The following is a 16316-nucleotide window of genomic DNA, read 5'->3' on the forward strand; positions in this document are numbered from 1 at the left end:
CCATCCATCCCTGCTCCATGGAGGTTGGTTTTCATTTCTTGACCCCATTGACATTCCCATTCCATGAGGACTGGTTTTCCTGCCTTGGCTCCATGGCTCAGTTTTATCTCAGATATTCCTGTCCACAACATGCCCCAAAATCCCACATCCATGGATTTGTGAAGTATTTACTGACTGCACAGGAGTTAAAACTGCCTCCAGCCCTAAGCAAGTGCATTTTGAGACAAAATCTGCAAGAGTGCCTGGAATTTGCATGTAAAATGGGGATAATTACCTCATGGTAATCAGCCAGAGCTGTTGAGGGAGCTGGGAACCTCTCCTACCTGGAGTCCCATCCTCTCCTGGAGTGCACATGCAGGCCTGGCCTGCAGGGCCAGGTTTGCTGCATTCCCTGCTCCACAAAGAGGTGGAATTATCTGTCCAGGTGTCTGGGCACCATTGTCTGGGAGGAGCAGCCTCCGGGGCGAGCTGCATTTCCTATTCCAGCTCAGCAATCCCGGGAAGGAGGGCTGGGAATAGCACTGCAAGGAGGAGAGGGTGAGCAGGTGGTGTTGTGAGGAGCTTGCTAAAAGAGATCCCCAGCGTCCATGAAATTATTCCACGCTCAGAAGGAGGGAGCAGAGTGGACAAAGTCCAGGGTCATTACACTAATTGACACTTTACCTCCGGGAAGCCCCTGGAGATGCAATCAGGGCTGGATTGGAGAGCAGGGTCCCAGGCACAGGTGTGGGCTGTGCTTCCTTCATTTACTGTAATTGTGCCTTGGCAATCTGCTCCATCCTCCCCCCACAGCTCCTGGAACCTGCTCTGCTGCTTAACCCCAGCAAAGCCAGCCTGCAGGGAGGAGGGCTGGTCTCACCCAGAGTCAAACTCTGCTTTATTCCCCTGCTCCCGGGGGTTCCACCTGCAGGGATGGCTCTCTGCCATCATTAAATGCACCCTCAAACACATCAGCACCCAAATAAATGCAGGAGCATTTCCAGCAGGATTTCAGGATGTTTGTGTTACACCTCATGATTCACAGTGTCTGTCCTGGGAGTGATGGGGCCCTGGTGAAACTGAGAGGACTGGGACAAAATGGGAATGATATTTTATAAAAACTCCCATAATGGGAGTCACAGAAACCTGACAAAGGGCTCTAGACAAGGCTGGACAGGGCTTGGAGCAGCCAAAGGTGATGAGCTTTACACAGCATGAGCTTTAAAGGCCCCTTCCAATCCAAACCATTCCATAGTTCTAGGAACAGCAGCTCTCAGATTGATATGAAGTTATGGGAAGAGCATAAAATGTGGCTAATGATACTTTACTTCCTTCTCCCCTGGAATTATTTTAATTAAAACCATTATTTTTAATTCTGAAATACACCCAGATTCTGATAATTTGATTTTATCTGTTATCAGTGCTTTGAGGCTTCGCAGCACCGTGGTATCCAAGTCTTGATCTTGTCTTATTACTCAGTCTTCCTCAGTTCCTCTCTTCTATTATCAAGTTTATTTGCAATTTAAGGTCTGCACAATGCAGGAGGCAGAGACAGGTTTGGGGCTCTGCTGCTGGAATTACTGGAGAGACTCAGAGGAGCCAAAGGAAAACAAATGAGGAACCAAAGGCTGCAGGTGGCCCCTACCCTGAGTCACCTCTGGTCCAGCAGTGTTTTGGGCTCAGATGCATCCCTGGAGGCATGAGGGGCATGTGGCCACAGGAAACCTTGGAATTCCAGAATCATCCAGGCTGGAAAAGGCCTCCAGGGTGGGAGAGCCCAAGCTGTGATGATCAGCACACTCCTTGCAGCAAGGAGATGTGGTGGTGCTGATCCTCCACCTGCTCACCTCTTCTCATGGAAGTTTTCCCTCCCCAGCTCCCAGAATCCTGGATTTCAGTGCCAGGAACCCCAGCACTGACATGGCAGAGGGGATAAAAGTGGAGTGAGGAGTGAAGCCTTCATCTGGGAGGAACAGGTGACAGAAATAACAGCTATCCACTGATCCTGCTGCTGGCTGCTCCTGTGCTATTCCTAAAGTTTCATTTTCAGTGCTATTCCTGAATCTCAATTTATGTTCTGTGCTCTTCAGGGCACTTTCTTGTGGCTGCAGCACTGCCTGGACCTGTCTGTGGACATGATGATGATGAAGATGATGGTGTCCATGTCTAACTGCATTTTGCATTTTTCCCAGCTGGTTCATGCAGGGTTTTTCTCCCCATACTCCTTTTCATGCAGCATGACTCCACCCAGAGCTCCTGAGGGCTGTGGGCTGATGAAGCACGAGCTCCAGGCTGGTCCCAGACCCTGGGAAAGGGCAGCCACAGGTGTTTGTGCCCATTCCCAGTCTCCAGGCTGATGATTCTCCCCCACAGGTGGGTTTTATTTCCCTCTCTTCCCTCCAGCTGGCCCCCCTGCTTCTCCCCACCTTGCTGCAGCCAGTCCCAGCGTGCCTGGTGCTCCATGGTTGTTACTGCCACCTCTGAGGCTCCTCAGCCACAATTTCCACATTTTAGTGTCCCCTCTCCTGTGGCAGCTGCTAATTCACCCTGCAATGCAGCTGGTGCCATCTCCCTTTTCCAGGATGAGGAGTCAGCATCTCCCCCAGGCACAATCCTTGCTCTTTGTTATTATTCACATTTCCCCCCCTGTTTTGCACCTTCTCTCTCTTCCCCACAGCCAGGTTTGTGCCCTGAGCACTAAGGTGAGACTGGCAACTTTTCTGTCAGATCCTTTCCCCTTTAGCTTCCCTTCAGGAGCTCCTTCCCTTTTTTTTCTGGCTTCATAACCACTGCAATTACCTCTCTGATGATTTCCTGAATTTTCCATCTGCTCGAAATAGGCACTTGTGAGCTCTCTTCTTAATTAATGTGTTCTAAAATCATTATGTTCATCAACCAAGCCTTATCACTTCCATTTTCTTCCATAATAGTAAAATCCATTGCCCTAAGTAAAACACAGGAATTTTGATGTTCATAATTCAATAAACTCACTGCTCAGAGCAGAAGCTGCTACAAACCTGGAGCAACAACAAGGTGTGAGCAGGCTGTACTTACCCTGTCCTCACTTGTTACTAAGCTTTGCACCTCTGGCTCAAACTGGCAGCATTTCAGAGATTTCTCTTATAAATTCCTTGGCTTCAAAACACTTTCTTTACTTCAGGCTGCATTAGGTATTTTACTAACTGTGTTTTTAGCTGTGCCAGTTTTGCTTTTTATATATATATATATAATATATATATTTATATATCTAAATTTATAAATATAAATAGAAGATATTTATATAGATAATCATTATGCAGTATTTTAGTAAATGTCTGTATAAACAATAATCTGACTCAGATAATAAAACTGACAACTGCTGGTGAAGATGGTACCAACAGATAATTTTGCTGAATTTGTCACATTGCAGAAACAAGTTCCCTCTGTGGTACTTAGCACACACACACCACAGCCCAAAGATAACAGAATCTGGCCAAGGAAAAAACCTATCAGATCTTGTAGTTCTGCATTTGGATAAATTTGGTAACAAGGGCAGTTATTGCATCCAGGGAGGAAACAAAGCCCTGCTCAGAGTGAGGGAAATGCTTCTGCTTTCTGTGCTGCCCCACACACATTCTTGCTTACACTTTAAAGTTGAGAGCTGTAAAAAAAGAGAGATTTTCTGTCCCCAGCCTGCACTGACTGAGGTCAGAAAAAGGCACAAAGGGTTCACTTCTCAGCACCAGGGATGAGGTGACTCCTACACAGGGGTCCAAAGGGGCTCCAGGAGAGGACTGGGGGCAAGGGATGGAGGGACAGCACACAGGGAATGGCTCCCACTGCCAGAGGGTGGGGCTGGATGGGAGATTGGGCAGGAATTGTTCCCTGGCAGGGTGGGCAGGCCCTGGCACAGGTGCCCAGAGCAGCTGTGGCTGCCCCTGCATCCCTGGCAGTGCCCAAGGCCAGGCTGGATGGGGTTTAGAGCCACCTGGGACAGTGGAAAGTGTCCCTGCCATGGCAGGGGGCACTGGATGAGCTCTGAGGTTCCTCCAACCCAACCAACTCCAGGATTCCAGGATATTGTAAGGCAAAGGAGCAAACACAACCGTGTCCCTTGGCAGAAGATGAGGGGCAGCAGCAGCAGGAAGAGAAGCCCCAGCCATGGTGGAGGGGCTGTTCCCAGAGCAGCTGAGGGCAGGGGGACAGCACCACAAGGGAACAGTGGGCAGGGTCAGCAGTGCCAGACGTGTCCCCACACCTGCCAGGACCTGCCTGGAACTGCCTGAGCCATCCTTCAGTGCATGAGGAGCTCCTTTGGCTGGCCCTGTTTGCAGGCAGGCTCCAGGAAATGCAGGGAGCAGTGTGAGGAAGAGGAAGGACTTGTCCTGCCTCCTCAAGAGCCCCAGGGAGCTGAACATGTCACTGCTGCCTCTGGGTCTTGCAGGACTTGCATCTTCAGGGATCCCTTCAGCAGCCACTTCAGCAAAGACTGAAAAGCTTTGTTTGATTTTTGGAAAAATTTCTATCCACTCATCTTCCTAATACAGAGTAACAATCATGGGATGGTTTGGGTGGGAACAGACCTCAAAACTCATCTAGTTCCAACCCCCATGAGATGACTCAAATAGTGGTGGGCTTGGCAGGGCCAGGCTGATGGTCCTAGGGGTCCAATCTTAAACATTCCCTGAACCTATAAAGCTGCAGCCTTGAAGAACTGTCCCTGTGTGTCCTGCACGTGCAGTGTCCCTGCCCTGACTGAGCTGCTGGTTCCTGGGATTGCCTGGCTCTGAGATCCCAAACACAGAAACAGTGAACCCCTCTGGAGGTGCAGGGGATGCCAGCCCCTCCTGAGCAGCAGGGACACCCACTGCTGGGGGCTTTGCACGTGAGCCCACTCCAAACTCATGTAAATCAAGAGAGATGACAGATTATTAAAACCATTTCAAGGGAGAAGAAAAGGCTGCACTAAATAAGGAATAAATGTAATAAAAAGTGAGCAAAAGCAGGCAGGGAGAACAGAGGCAGCACGTAGGGACAGACAGATGCAGGCTGGGAGCAGGATGCTGGATTCCCTTTGGAGAAACATTAGTGTGGGGACTCCCAGCAGGCTCCCTGCCAAGGGGGATAATTAAGCTAAATAAAAATACACACCAGGAACAGCTCCACAAATGAGGATAATTTAATTACCACATTCGATAGAGCACACCCACTTCCCATGAGTTTTCCATTGTGACCAGAGAGGAGACAATAGCAGCAGAATGTGTTGGAGAAAGGAAGAGTGGTGTGCTAAACCCAGGGTTTCTATTAGGGGCTGCATAATAAACACCAGCCCAGCTCTCCATAATCGGGTCATAATCTTGCCATAAAATTCAATCAGAGCAACAGCTTGTGAATATCCAAAAAATCAATGCAGCCATATGAGAAATGATTGCAGTTGGAACCCTGGAATTTATTTCAATGCTCACTCCAGGGTGGTGGAAGGAGCAGTGGAATCACAGGGACGCAGGTGCTGCAAACACCTCTGAGGGAAGAGCTCCTCTGCTCAAATCCAGAGGAAACACAAAAAGAAGCCCAAAATCACAGAGTATTTAGGGCTGAGAGTTCTAGAGCTCACCCAGTGCAATCCCCTGGCAGGGCAGGGTCACCTGGGGCAGGTGACAAAGGTGACACACACAGCAGGCAAGCTACAGTTCAGTTACTGCTGCCCATTTTTTTTCATTTTTGGAAAAAGAGATTATTTGTGTACACTCATTTCCTAAAACAGAATCCTGGAATGGTTTGGGTTGGAAGGGACCTTAAAGCCCATCCCAGTGCCACCCTTGCCATGGCAGGGACACCTTCCACTGTCCCAGGGTGCCCCAAGCCCTGCCCAGCCTGGCCTTGGGCACTGCCAGGGATCCAGGGGCAGCCACAGCTGCTCTGGGCACCAGCAGCTCAGCACCCTCACAGCCAGGAACTTCTCCCCAATATCCCGCCCATCCCTGACTCTGGAGAAGCCATTCCCTGTGTCCTGTCCCTCCATCCCTTGGGAATGACCCAGTTGTTAAATTTCCCTGGAACCCCAGCCCGGTTTGGTTTCACTGAGCTGCATTTCCAGCCCTGGGGCTGCAGCTGTGCTCTGTTCATTAGTGCTGGAATGCAGTGGGAGCAGAGCCCCCAAAGAGCTTTACCCACTGCTGATGCCCCTCTAAAGTGCTCTGTTAAGTGAGAGAGAATGGAAATATTCTCCCTCCCTCCTCTCTCCAGTGAAAACACTCTGTGGACAGCACAGGCTCAGCTCCTCTGGAAGGAATGGGCTGAGTGTGTCCTCTCAATTATTCAAACCAGCTGAGTAATGGCAGCCCTGTCAGCTCAGGAAACATCTCTGCCTCTCCAGGCTGCTGCACAAACCCAGATCTGGGCAGGCAGTCCCAGCAGCTCCTGCTCCTTCTTGATTTATTTCCACCCTGTCCCTGTCAGAGCCCCTGGAAGGGATGAGGTGAGGAGGGAGGTGGGGACACCTTGGGAGCATTTTTGGAGGTGGCAGGGCTCTTTGTGGGCTCTGCTGCCTGCTGCCTGCATAAATCCTTGTGGGAATCTCTCAGGGCATGGTGTGTGCCAGAGATAAATATTACAATAGCAGGCTTAGAGGAGAATGGATTCAGACAGCCAGGAGAGCCCGAGGAAGGAGCAGGATTGGACACCAAGTCCTGCTCAACACGCTCTGGAGAAGCTCCCTTAGCTGGGGTAGGAGACTGGAAGGTGACCAGCCTGCCCTCCAGGGATTCCAGCACCACACAGGTTATTTATTTCTCCCCTGGCCCCAAAGCTCCCCAGCAGCTCTGTGTGAATGTGCTGCACCCAGCCCTGGCCTGGCCAAAACTTGGTGTTTTCCTCCTCCCTGAGGGGCTGCAGGACACACAACAGGAACACACAACAGGAACAACCAGGCTGACAGGTCCATGTGCACACCCATCTCACCTGACCAGCTGAAAACAAGGTTTTTCTTCCTTCTCCTGAGAAAAAGCCAGCAGAAAAGCCATTATTTCCCGGCCTGGCTTTCTGGAACAGCTTTTAAAGTAGATTTCAAGAACCAGCAAATAAATTTTGAACAGTGGCACTGCTGAGTTTTCAGGACAGCCCATGAAGTGGCTCACCTCAAGGGGTACTTCTCCCCAGGGTCCCTGCCCAGGTGGAAGAGCAGGGGCAGGTAGGTGTGCTCCTCCTGGGTGTGTGTGGTCACTCCATCCACGCTCTGGCCAGGACAGAAATCGATGCCCTGCAGGAAAAAGGAGAGAGGTCGTCAAAGGTGATGCAGGGCGGGCAGCAAAACTTGAGTTGATGCCACTTTCTCCAGCAAAACACCAACAAACCTCAGGACTATTTTAAACCAAGAGTCCACTTCAATCTCCAAAACACATTCTGAGCTGGTGGGGTAAAATAAGGTGAGCAAGTGGTGTTGTAGTAAGAGCTGAAGCAAGGCCGTGCATGCTTGTCTTATAAAAATATAATCCCAATAAAATATTCATTAAAATGAAATGGCAGAACAAAAGACAAAGAGGTGGAAGCATTTAATCAAAAAAATTCTGCACGTGGAAAGGATTTTCTGGCTTTGGAAAGCCCCAGGAAGATGGGATTGCTTGACATTTCTGATCAAAACCAAAACCCCAGGAGAGACATCCAGACACCCTGAGAGGCAGCAGGCACCTGAAAACTCCCCTGGCAGCACCTGAGGGATCAGTTTCTCTGAGAAATGAAGCAAATCTGGTAAATTTTATAAAAACTGGTGTGGTTTCAATTTGATTCATGGCAAGCTGGTTTTGAGGGACTCACTGGGCACGACAGTGGGGATGGGAGTACTGCAGGAAGGGGAGACATTCCCACATTCCTGTCTCTGACCATCTGGGGGGGCACAGGGTGGGATTTTCCCTGCAGCAGCACTGGATTTGAAGGGCTCAGCTCCTGGCAATGTCCTGGGCAAGCAGCTGGGAGCAGCAAGGGGTTAAATGCTGGCTGGGCACCAGAGCTGCCAGCTCCATCTGCCCCAGCCCTGCCAGGCCCCCTCTCTCCCTCCCCAGCCCTGATTTGCCAGCTGGGAGCTCCCTAATCCCTGGCCTGCAGCCTCCAGGGCCACCAGAGCCCATTTAAACCCCTGCAAGAGCCAAAAATGCAAAAAGCACTCATTTCCCTGGGCAGGCAATAAAGCAGGGCCCCCAGCCCAGCCCAGCCCAGCCAGGCCCAGCCCCAAATGGACTTGTTAAAGCTGGGTTTTACAATTCCAGCCCCCACGCTGTTCCTCACAATCCCAAAGTGCCCCAAGACATGGACAGAGACATGGAGAGCAGGTAAATGGGAGTGCTTCAAGGGAAGGGGGAAAGCAGCTGTAGCATTTGCTTATAAAACAAACTGAAAAGGCTCTCTACAGATGTTGGTAGGATTTGATTGGCAAACAATTTTCTAAAAATATCCCGTGTTTTTAATGGACAGCTGGTCAGTGGAGCAGTTAATATTCTGCTTTTCAATAAAGCAAGAAGTTTAGAAGCCCATGAAATCCCATTTATCTGCACAGGGCTATAGATTCCTGAATCACTGACTGGAAAAATAAGGGAGTTGCTTGATAGGTTGGAGTGGCCCTACCAATAATGGACTTTAAATGGATACAAAACTGATTGACCTTCCCACCCTGTGATGCCACAGGCCTCTGAAACACACAGGGAAAAGAGATTTTTGTGGCTTTTTTTCCCCACAAAAGGACCAGTTAATGAAAAGGTATCAAAGCCTCCATAACATCCAAATTATAATTTGGATGCAAATCAAACAAGCAATTTAATTAAGAGCCTGCTAATTGGTACAATGCTCCTCGCTGCAAATGCTTCAGTGTGAAAGATTTTCGTCTCTGGGGTGTTTGTTTAGACATTGCTCTGTTTCTATTTTATCTTGTGTTTCCCAGGAAATCCTTGTAGCCCAAAACACAATCCCAAAGATTCCCAGGAAACAAAATGCTGGGACAATTTGCCTGATGCCACCAGCTCAAAGCCACCTGTCATTCTAATTTAAGCACTCAGTGCCCTCTTGAAAAGCAGTCTAGTGGAGAAAAGTCAAATAAATAAATAGGTAAGTAAATAAAACCCCAAGAATACCATTTTAGGACACTTCTAAGGCATCCCAACTTTATCCCTGCAAATAAAATGGAATATTGCTATTTTTATGTCCTCTGTGAGTCAATATTCAACCTGCAGAGAGAGCTTCAAAGATTTTCTATCTACTCATCAACAAATTAGTAAAAAAAAAAAAAAGCTACAAATATACAGAATTCAGTATTATTTATTTTGTACAGGTAGGTTTGGTGATGTTTGGAGCTGGAGAAGAGCCAAGAGCTGCCTAAGCCTGTCCTACCCAGCAGGATAACAGCACCCAATTCCTCTCTCCTGTTATCCCTAAAGCTGTTTATTGTCACACTGTTCATAGCAATATGCAGGCATCAATAATTTGGGCACATTCCTCATTTTTGTCCCTGCTCCCTATCCAAGGTAAGGGGTGGAGTCCCCATCCCTGCAGGGGCTCAGGGAAGGACTGGATGAGGCTCAGTGCTCACACCTGGGGACTGGTCCCTCCATGACCCTGGAGGGCTTTTCCAACCCCCAGGATTCTGGGATTTGCAGGGCTCACTGATCAAACACAGCACAAAGGTCACTCCCTGTGTTTCAGCAAACTCTTGGGGTTTTCTCCTCCTGAAAAAGCCTGAAAACCAAACCAGCAGCTCCTTTCTGGAGCATCTCCTGCCTTCTAAGGGAGCCCACACAGAGCATCAAAGCTCCTGCCCAGCCCTTACAGTGTTTTACACCACCACAGAAAGCTGTTTGCTGCAGGAGAGATCCCAACAATCCTTTCCTTCAGTGATTCTGATTAAAACATGGCATTCCCTGCCCACCAGGTGAGCCTTCCAGCCATCACCACCCCTGTCCTTCTCAGCAGTCTCGCAGCCAGGGCTGTTTTTCCATCCCTGGGATGCAGCAGCCTTTGGTTGCACAGCTTTAATTTCCAGAGCAAATGGCCCACAGATGCTGTGTCAATATAGACATGAGACAAACACAGCCGGTTGCCAGTTTGGGCTCCCTGCCAAGAGATGGAATCACCACTTGTGTTAACGGGAGCCCTCTGGCAATTCCTCAGCCTGGCTGCAGCCCAGCCCAGCCCAGCTCTGCCTCCTGCTCTGCTCTCCTCACCCCCCAGCACCAGCAGGGCACCAAAAGCAGGTGAATACTGCAAGCAGAAAAGCACAGCTGCCAATTAAAGCCTGGAATTTTCATTTCTTGGTGTTTGCACAGGTAAATGGTGCCCTTGGCCTCCTGGCCATTCCTGGGGAAATCCTCCTGGGGATCAGCTCCAAGTGGGGGGGCCAGGCTTCAACCCCGTGCACCCAAAACTGCTGCTGATGGGTTAAGAGGCTGAAAGAGCCCCTGGGATGGGCAGCCCCTGGGGATGATGGGCAGCCCTGGAATGATGGGCAGCCCCGGGATGGGCAGCACAGCGAGCTCCGATCGATGCCTGGTTCATATGCTCAGAGGACCAAAATCAAATGTCATTATTTGTGAGGTTCTACTTGACTTCACATCCCCGGCGCAGAAAAGGCTTTATCGATCCCTTCACGTGCAGGAGAAGGGCAATGGCAGAGCCTGACTGGAATAACCCCTCTGGCATTTCGCATTAAAACAATAGCGCCAGCTTTAAAGCCACAGCTCGAGGAATCCCACGGCAGGCTCCCAACAAGCTGACAGCACAAAGGTTGATGTTATCAGCCCCTCTCCCACAACCAAAGGGCGTTTTCCACGGTTTTCCCTTCCTTATTTTTTTCCCTTTCTTGCCTCGGTGCTCTTGGGAGGTACAAGGGCTGTTCTGTGCTGGATGCTTTTGGTGGGAGGCAGAAAAAAGGAAATTTCCTTTCTGTTACCTCCCATTTCTGCCTCTTTCATCCAGCACTACATTAAAAAATGCCTGAGGACTTGCTGCCTACTCTAAATTTATAGAAAACACCCATTTTTTACCCTTTCAGACCCTTACTTTCAAAAAACCCAGCATTTGACAGGTGGCTGCCAGTAAAAGTCCTGTGTGTTTTCACTGCCCAAGAGGGATCTCCCCAGGTTTATCCTCAGTTCTCCCTTTGCTCCTGCACACATGGCTATTTTCATCACTGCTGATTTTTGCTACAAGGCAAAAAAGGTGAACAACAATGGAAAAGCTTTGATAACCACCACTCCTGGAGCAGCAGGGACTCAGCCCACGTGCAGGAGGGAGATTTTTCTGCCTCTATCAAACTGTTTAAAAATACAAACACATTTTTCAAGTCAGGCTTCCTTTCATCTCCCTCCGTCCCATTTATCACCTCTTGAATGTCACTGGAATGATGGGCAGCCCCTGGGGATGATGGGCAGCCCTGGAATGATGGGCAGCCCCGGGATGGGCAGCACAGCGAGCTCCGATCGATGCCTGGTTCATATGCTCAGAGGACCAAAATCAAATGTCATTATTTGTGAGGTTCTACTTGACTTCACATCCCCGGCGCAGAAAAGGCTTTATCGATCCCTTCACGTGCAGGAGAAGGGCAATGGCAGAGCCTGACTGGAATAACCCCTCTGGCATTTCGCATTAAAACAATAGCGCCAGCTTTAAAGCCACAGCTCGAGGAATCCCACGGCAGGCTCCCAACAAGCTGACAGCACAAAGGTTGATGTTATCAGCCCCTCTCCCACAACCAAAGGGCGTTTTCCACGGTTTTCCCTTCCTTATTTTTTTCCCTTTCTTGCCTCGGTGCTCTTGGGAGGTACAAGGGCTGTTCTGTGCTGGATGCTTTTGGTGGGAGGCAGAAAAAAGGAAATTTCCTTTCTGTTACCTCCCATTTCTGCCTCTTTCATCCAGCACTACATTAGAAAATGCCTGAGGACTTGCTGCCTACTCTAAATTTATAGAAAACACCCATTTTTTACCCTTTCAGACCCTTACTTTCAAAAAACCCAGCATTTGACAGGTGGCTGCCAGTAAAAGTCCTGTGTGTTTTCACTGCCCAAGAGGGATCTCCCCAGGTTTATCCTCAGTTCTCCCTTTGCTCCTGCACACATGGCTATTTTCATCACTGCTGATTTTTGCTACAAGGCAAAAAAGGTGAACAACAATGGAAAAGCTTTGATAACCACCACTCCTGGAGCAGCAGGGACTCAGCCCACGTGCAGGAGGGAGATTTTTCTGCCTCTATCAAACTGTTTAAAAATACAAACACATTTTTCAAGTCAGGCTTCCTTTCATCTCCCTCCGTCCCATTTATCACCTCTTGAATGTCAGAGATGTCAAATTATGTAAACATGAGCCACCTATATAGATGGAAGGCAGGTAAACAGCTCCAAATAAGCATCCTGTGCAATCCTCAGGGAAAATGTCCCACAAAATGCTTACTCCCACTTGATTCTGTGAGTGAGCCTTCCCTTCATGCCTTCAAGAGACCACCCCCTCAAGAATCAAGAAATCCAGTTAATCCAGCAGAAAAGGCAGCATCAAGGTATCCTCCAGCACTGAGAGAGACTACAAGACTTCCTGACAGGAGTCAGACTAGAAAAAAAAAATTGCTTGGGGGTTGAAAAATAAACAAACAAAAGCTGGGAAGAACAGAACAGCACAATTCATCTGTGTGTCAGATGACAAGCCCTAATCCCAGGCCATAAGGCAGAGGATGCAGACCAGTAAGGGCATGCTGCTGTCATGGGACTGGGGGATGACAGCAAACCTGTGCGCTGCCTGCATGGGATGTTTCCAGAGCAAATATTCCGAGTGCCAGATGGAGAGAGGAGCCTTCAGAGCCCTGCTCTGCTCTGCTAGGCTGTGCCTGCTGCAGGCTGTGCGTCCCTGGTAGGTTTTTATTTGTGTGTACATCCTTTATTGCTGAACCAACTCACACCCCAGTCAAACACAGCTTTGCAGGTGAGGGGCCACATCCTCCCTTGCCATCCTGCTCATCCCAAACATGCACCAGCTCCCTATTTTCCAGTAGCAGCATGAAAATGGGGTGCTGGCTGCTTTAATGAGATAATCCCATCTGAAAGTCGAACAAAATGTGGATTCAACCCAGGGCAAGTTTACTGTGTCAGTGATTTTCCACACAGTCAATTACCAAAGGAATTCTGAAAGGGAAAGGAGGGCTGGCTAAAGTCTGACAAAAGCATGGAATATTCCCCTACCCATAAAACAAACCTCTCCAAAATGTGCAGGCAGCTGTTTTGCCACATCTGGCCAACTTCAGCCCTCTTTCCAATGGATGACAGGAACACCCCATATTCCAGGTCTGAGTGGGGACCTTCACACAGAGAGCTTCATATCTGGAAGTCTCACTGGATTCACAATGAGGAAAGACCTCTAAAGATCATACAATTAACAAATCCTCATTAGCTGGAGTTCTACTGGGATGGCAAGTCAACCTCATTGAACAAACAGCCAACAGTCAGAATTCCAAATGCCACAGATGTGCATGGATTTATAGTTGTTTTTCAAATGGAATTAGCAAACAAAGTGGCCTTTTTGATTCCAGAGTCCAATATCAACACAGCTGGGAAGCCCAGTGACTGAAAGAGGGAACTGTGTGGTAAGGTGAGCTTAGAAACTCCTCCAGCAGGGCTGGGAGCTGTGGAGCTGCTCTGCATTCTGATTTATTTCTATTTTTAAACTTGTGAGGTTTGTAATTAATGGCTTGAAGACATGAGGAGAATTGGAACAAATCTCAGCCTCAGCTTCCTCTGCGTGTTGTTAATGGCTGCTCTGGCCACTAATGTGCTCCAATTTTCCCCACATCAAGCTCATGTGATCCAAGCTGCAGGAAAGAGAGTGGATTTGTAATCATCTCTCTGATGTACAGGATAATTGCTGACTTTTATCAGACAGCAGTTAAACAAAGACTTGGAAAGAAATAAATATTCCTTAATTGCAGCACTGCCACTGCTCACAGTGGGAGAGCCTCTGGAAGGAGTAGCTGGTCCCCATTATCACTGTTCCACACTCAGACATGCAGGAATGAGTTGAGTTCCATGCAGGGGTTTATTTATTTCCCAACTGGAGTGAGGGTATGTGCTTTTATCACCACGGAGAGCGAGGATTGCTGTGGGAATCTGCCACCCCCACACCCAAACACAGAGAGAGAGGAGCTCCCACTTCCTCCCACCCAGGGAAAACCCTCCACGGGTGATAAACAGGTTTTACTCACACACAAGACAAATAAATGACCTCATTTTATCTGTGTGGAATTAGCACCGAGACAGAGCATAGAAAACATTTCTAGAGCCAACTTTCCTTTCCTGCCTGCTCCCTGTAAAACAAGCTTTAAATCCTGAAGCACTGCAGTCTGAAAAAAGACAAACACACACATTTACAGCCCTGAATGGAAATGACTCCCTTGGAGCTGACACTTCCTTCTACCCCCCAGGACATCCCAGTGAAAGAATCCCTGCACTTTTATATCCACAAATGTCACCAGCACTTAGTTCTGCACCTGTGATGCCTTGAGGACCTTCCATAAGTTCAAAAAAAAAAAAAAAAAAAAGAAAAGAAAAAATGTATAAATAAATTAAATCATGCAAACAATCCCTCCCCAAGCCCAGGCTGCTGTCAGGATTGCTGAGAGCTGGGCCTTAGTGCTCTGGGTTCCTGTCTGAAGGGATCTGCAGCAAGGCACACATGTGAAGCTGCCACTCAGCAAATGCCCCAGAGTTTCGAGCCAAGAAAGACACAAAAAGAAAAGGAAATAATAGTGCTTAACATCTAACTGTGAGGAGATCAGCCAGGAAATAAATATAATAAATAAAATGGTGTACATTGTGTGATGTGGGCTCACAAAAGTGCTGATAACAGATTAAACACGTTTATTTCACTGCTTTCAACCACTGCTGTATTTTCCACTGTGCCTTTCCTACAGCTTTCTTTTTAAACCATCACAAACCAAACAAACTCATCCCAGTTCCATTTCAATAATTCAAAATAGGTGTTTTGTGCCAGCAATTCTGAGACTCGTGGTCAGTGTGGCACCAGGCTCCAGACTTTCCCAGAATCACAGAATATCCTGAGTTGGAAGGGACCCACAAGGATCGGGGAGTCCAACCACAGGTGGACATGTAAAAACTCAGGATTCAGCAGGGAAGGTTTAATATTAAGGGGAATTAAGTGCTGATTAAAGGGAGCATCCCTCAGAGCAACTTGGAATTTGCTCATCTTCCTCTCTTTGTGCCTGACTTCAGGAGAGGGGGGTCCAGTCCCCTCAGGGTTTTTTAGGATCACAGAATTATTTAGGTCGAACCATCCTCTAAGATCATCAAGTCCAGCTGTTCCCCACTGACCCATGTCCCCAAATGCCACATCCTGTTAAACAGGGGGAATGGGACTCCACCAGCTCCCTGGGCAGCTGTGCCAGGGCTGGACAGCCCTTTTGGGGCAGAAATATTCCTGGTACCCAACAGAAACCTGCACAGCAGCTCTGAGGAGACTGAAGCATGGTGACATCCCCAGTTTAAAGGGTGTCTGTGCCCAGGATCCCAGGTCCCTGTGCCATTACCTTGCTGTGCTCCTCCCAGGAGTTGCTCCAGGTCCAGTAGTGAGCTTTGTACAGCCCAGCTCTCACTGCCATCAGCTCGTTGCCACGATAATAGAAAATGGGCCTGGAAGGAGAGCAGAGCTGCATGAGAAACACCCAGAGCCAGGGCCCAGCCTCCTGATAAGGGCCACAAACCCCTTAATGGCATCCCACTTCCCATGTGGATATCAGGCAGGAACAGGCTGCCTCCTAATAGTCTCCTCTGCAAGGTTTTCAATTAACATTTCTTAAAGTGTTCATCAAGTTGAGAGCTCACAGGGTGCAAGAATGAAACATTATCCAGCTTGGCTGCCAGTGATTGTTAATCCTTGAACTCCCAGCCCCTGGGATTTCCTCTGGAGCGTGGCGGTTCCAGTGTCAGACAGCTCTCAAGTGCCTGCCTGCCAGGGAAAAGGGGATTCAGGGGCTCTGGGATGCTCAGGCTGCTCTGCCCAGCTCTGCCATGGAGCTGGCAGTGCCACATGGGCAGGGTGGAGCTGGCAGCGCCACACGGGCCGGGTGGCCAGGAGGACACCAGATGCCAGCGAGTTCTGGATGACATCTCTGAGAAACTCCACATGGAAAAACCTGGCAGCCAGACATGCTGTGGTTTTAATTCCTCTCCATTTTTTCCCCCCAAACCTCACTTTGCAGCATGTAAACACGCTGCTAAAGCTGCACTTGCTCCCAGAGGTTTTCCTAATTAATAATTCATCCAGGAAATGCATCTCACTCGCTGCATCTGTGCTGCTCCCTGGGCATCCCAGCAGCATTCCTG

The 16316-nt window shown here is 48.8% G+C and overlaps 1 protein-coding gene across 1 annotated transcript in view; it reads right to left on the bottom strand.

Annotated features, from left to right (window-relative positions):
* GALNS (galactosamine (N-acetyl)-6-sulfatase) overlaps positions 1–16316 on the bottom strand; it is a 37754-nt gene that overhangs the window by 5083 nt on the left and 16355 nt on the right. Inside the window, exons 10-11 of the mRNA XM_005424773.2 lie at positions 15521–15623; positions 7095–7216 (exon numbers count right to left, since the gene is read on the bottom strand). Coding sequence (XP_005424830.1) covers positions 7095–7216; positions 15521–15623 — 225 coding nt within the window. The remainder of the gene's footprint in view (positions 1–7094; positions 7217–15520; positions 15624–16316) is intronic.

Source organism: Geospiza fortis, unplaced genomic scaffold, assembly GCF_000277835.1.
Source record: "Geospiza fortis unplaced genomic scaffold, GeoFor_1.0 scaffold102, whole genome shotgun sequence".
NCBI lineage: Eukaryota > Metazoa > Chordata > Aves > Passeriformes > Thraupidae > Geospiza > Geospiza fortis.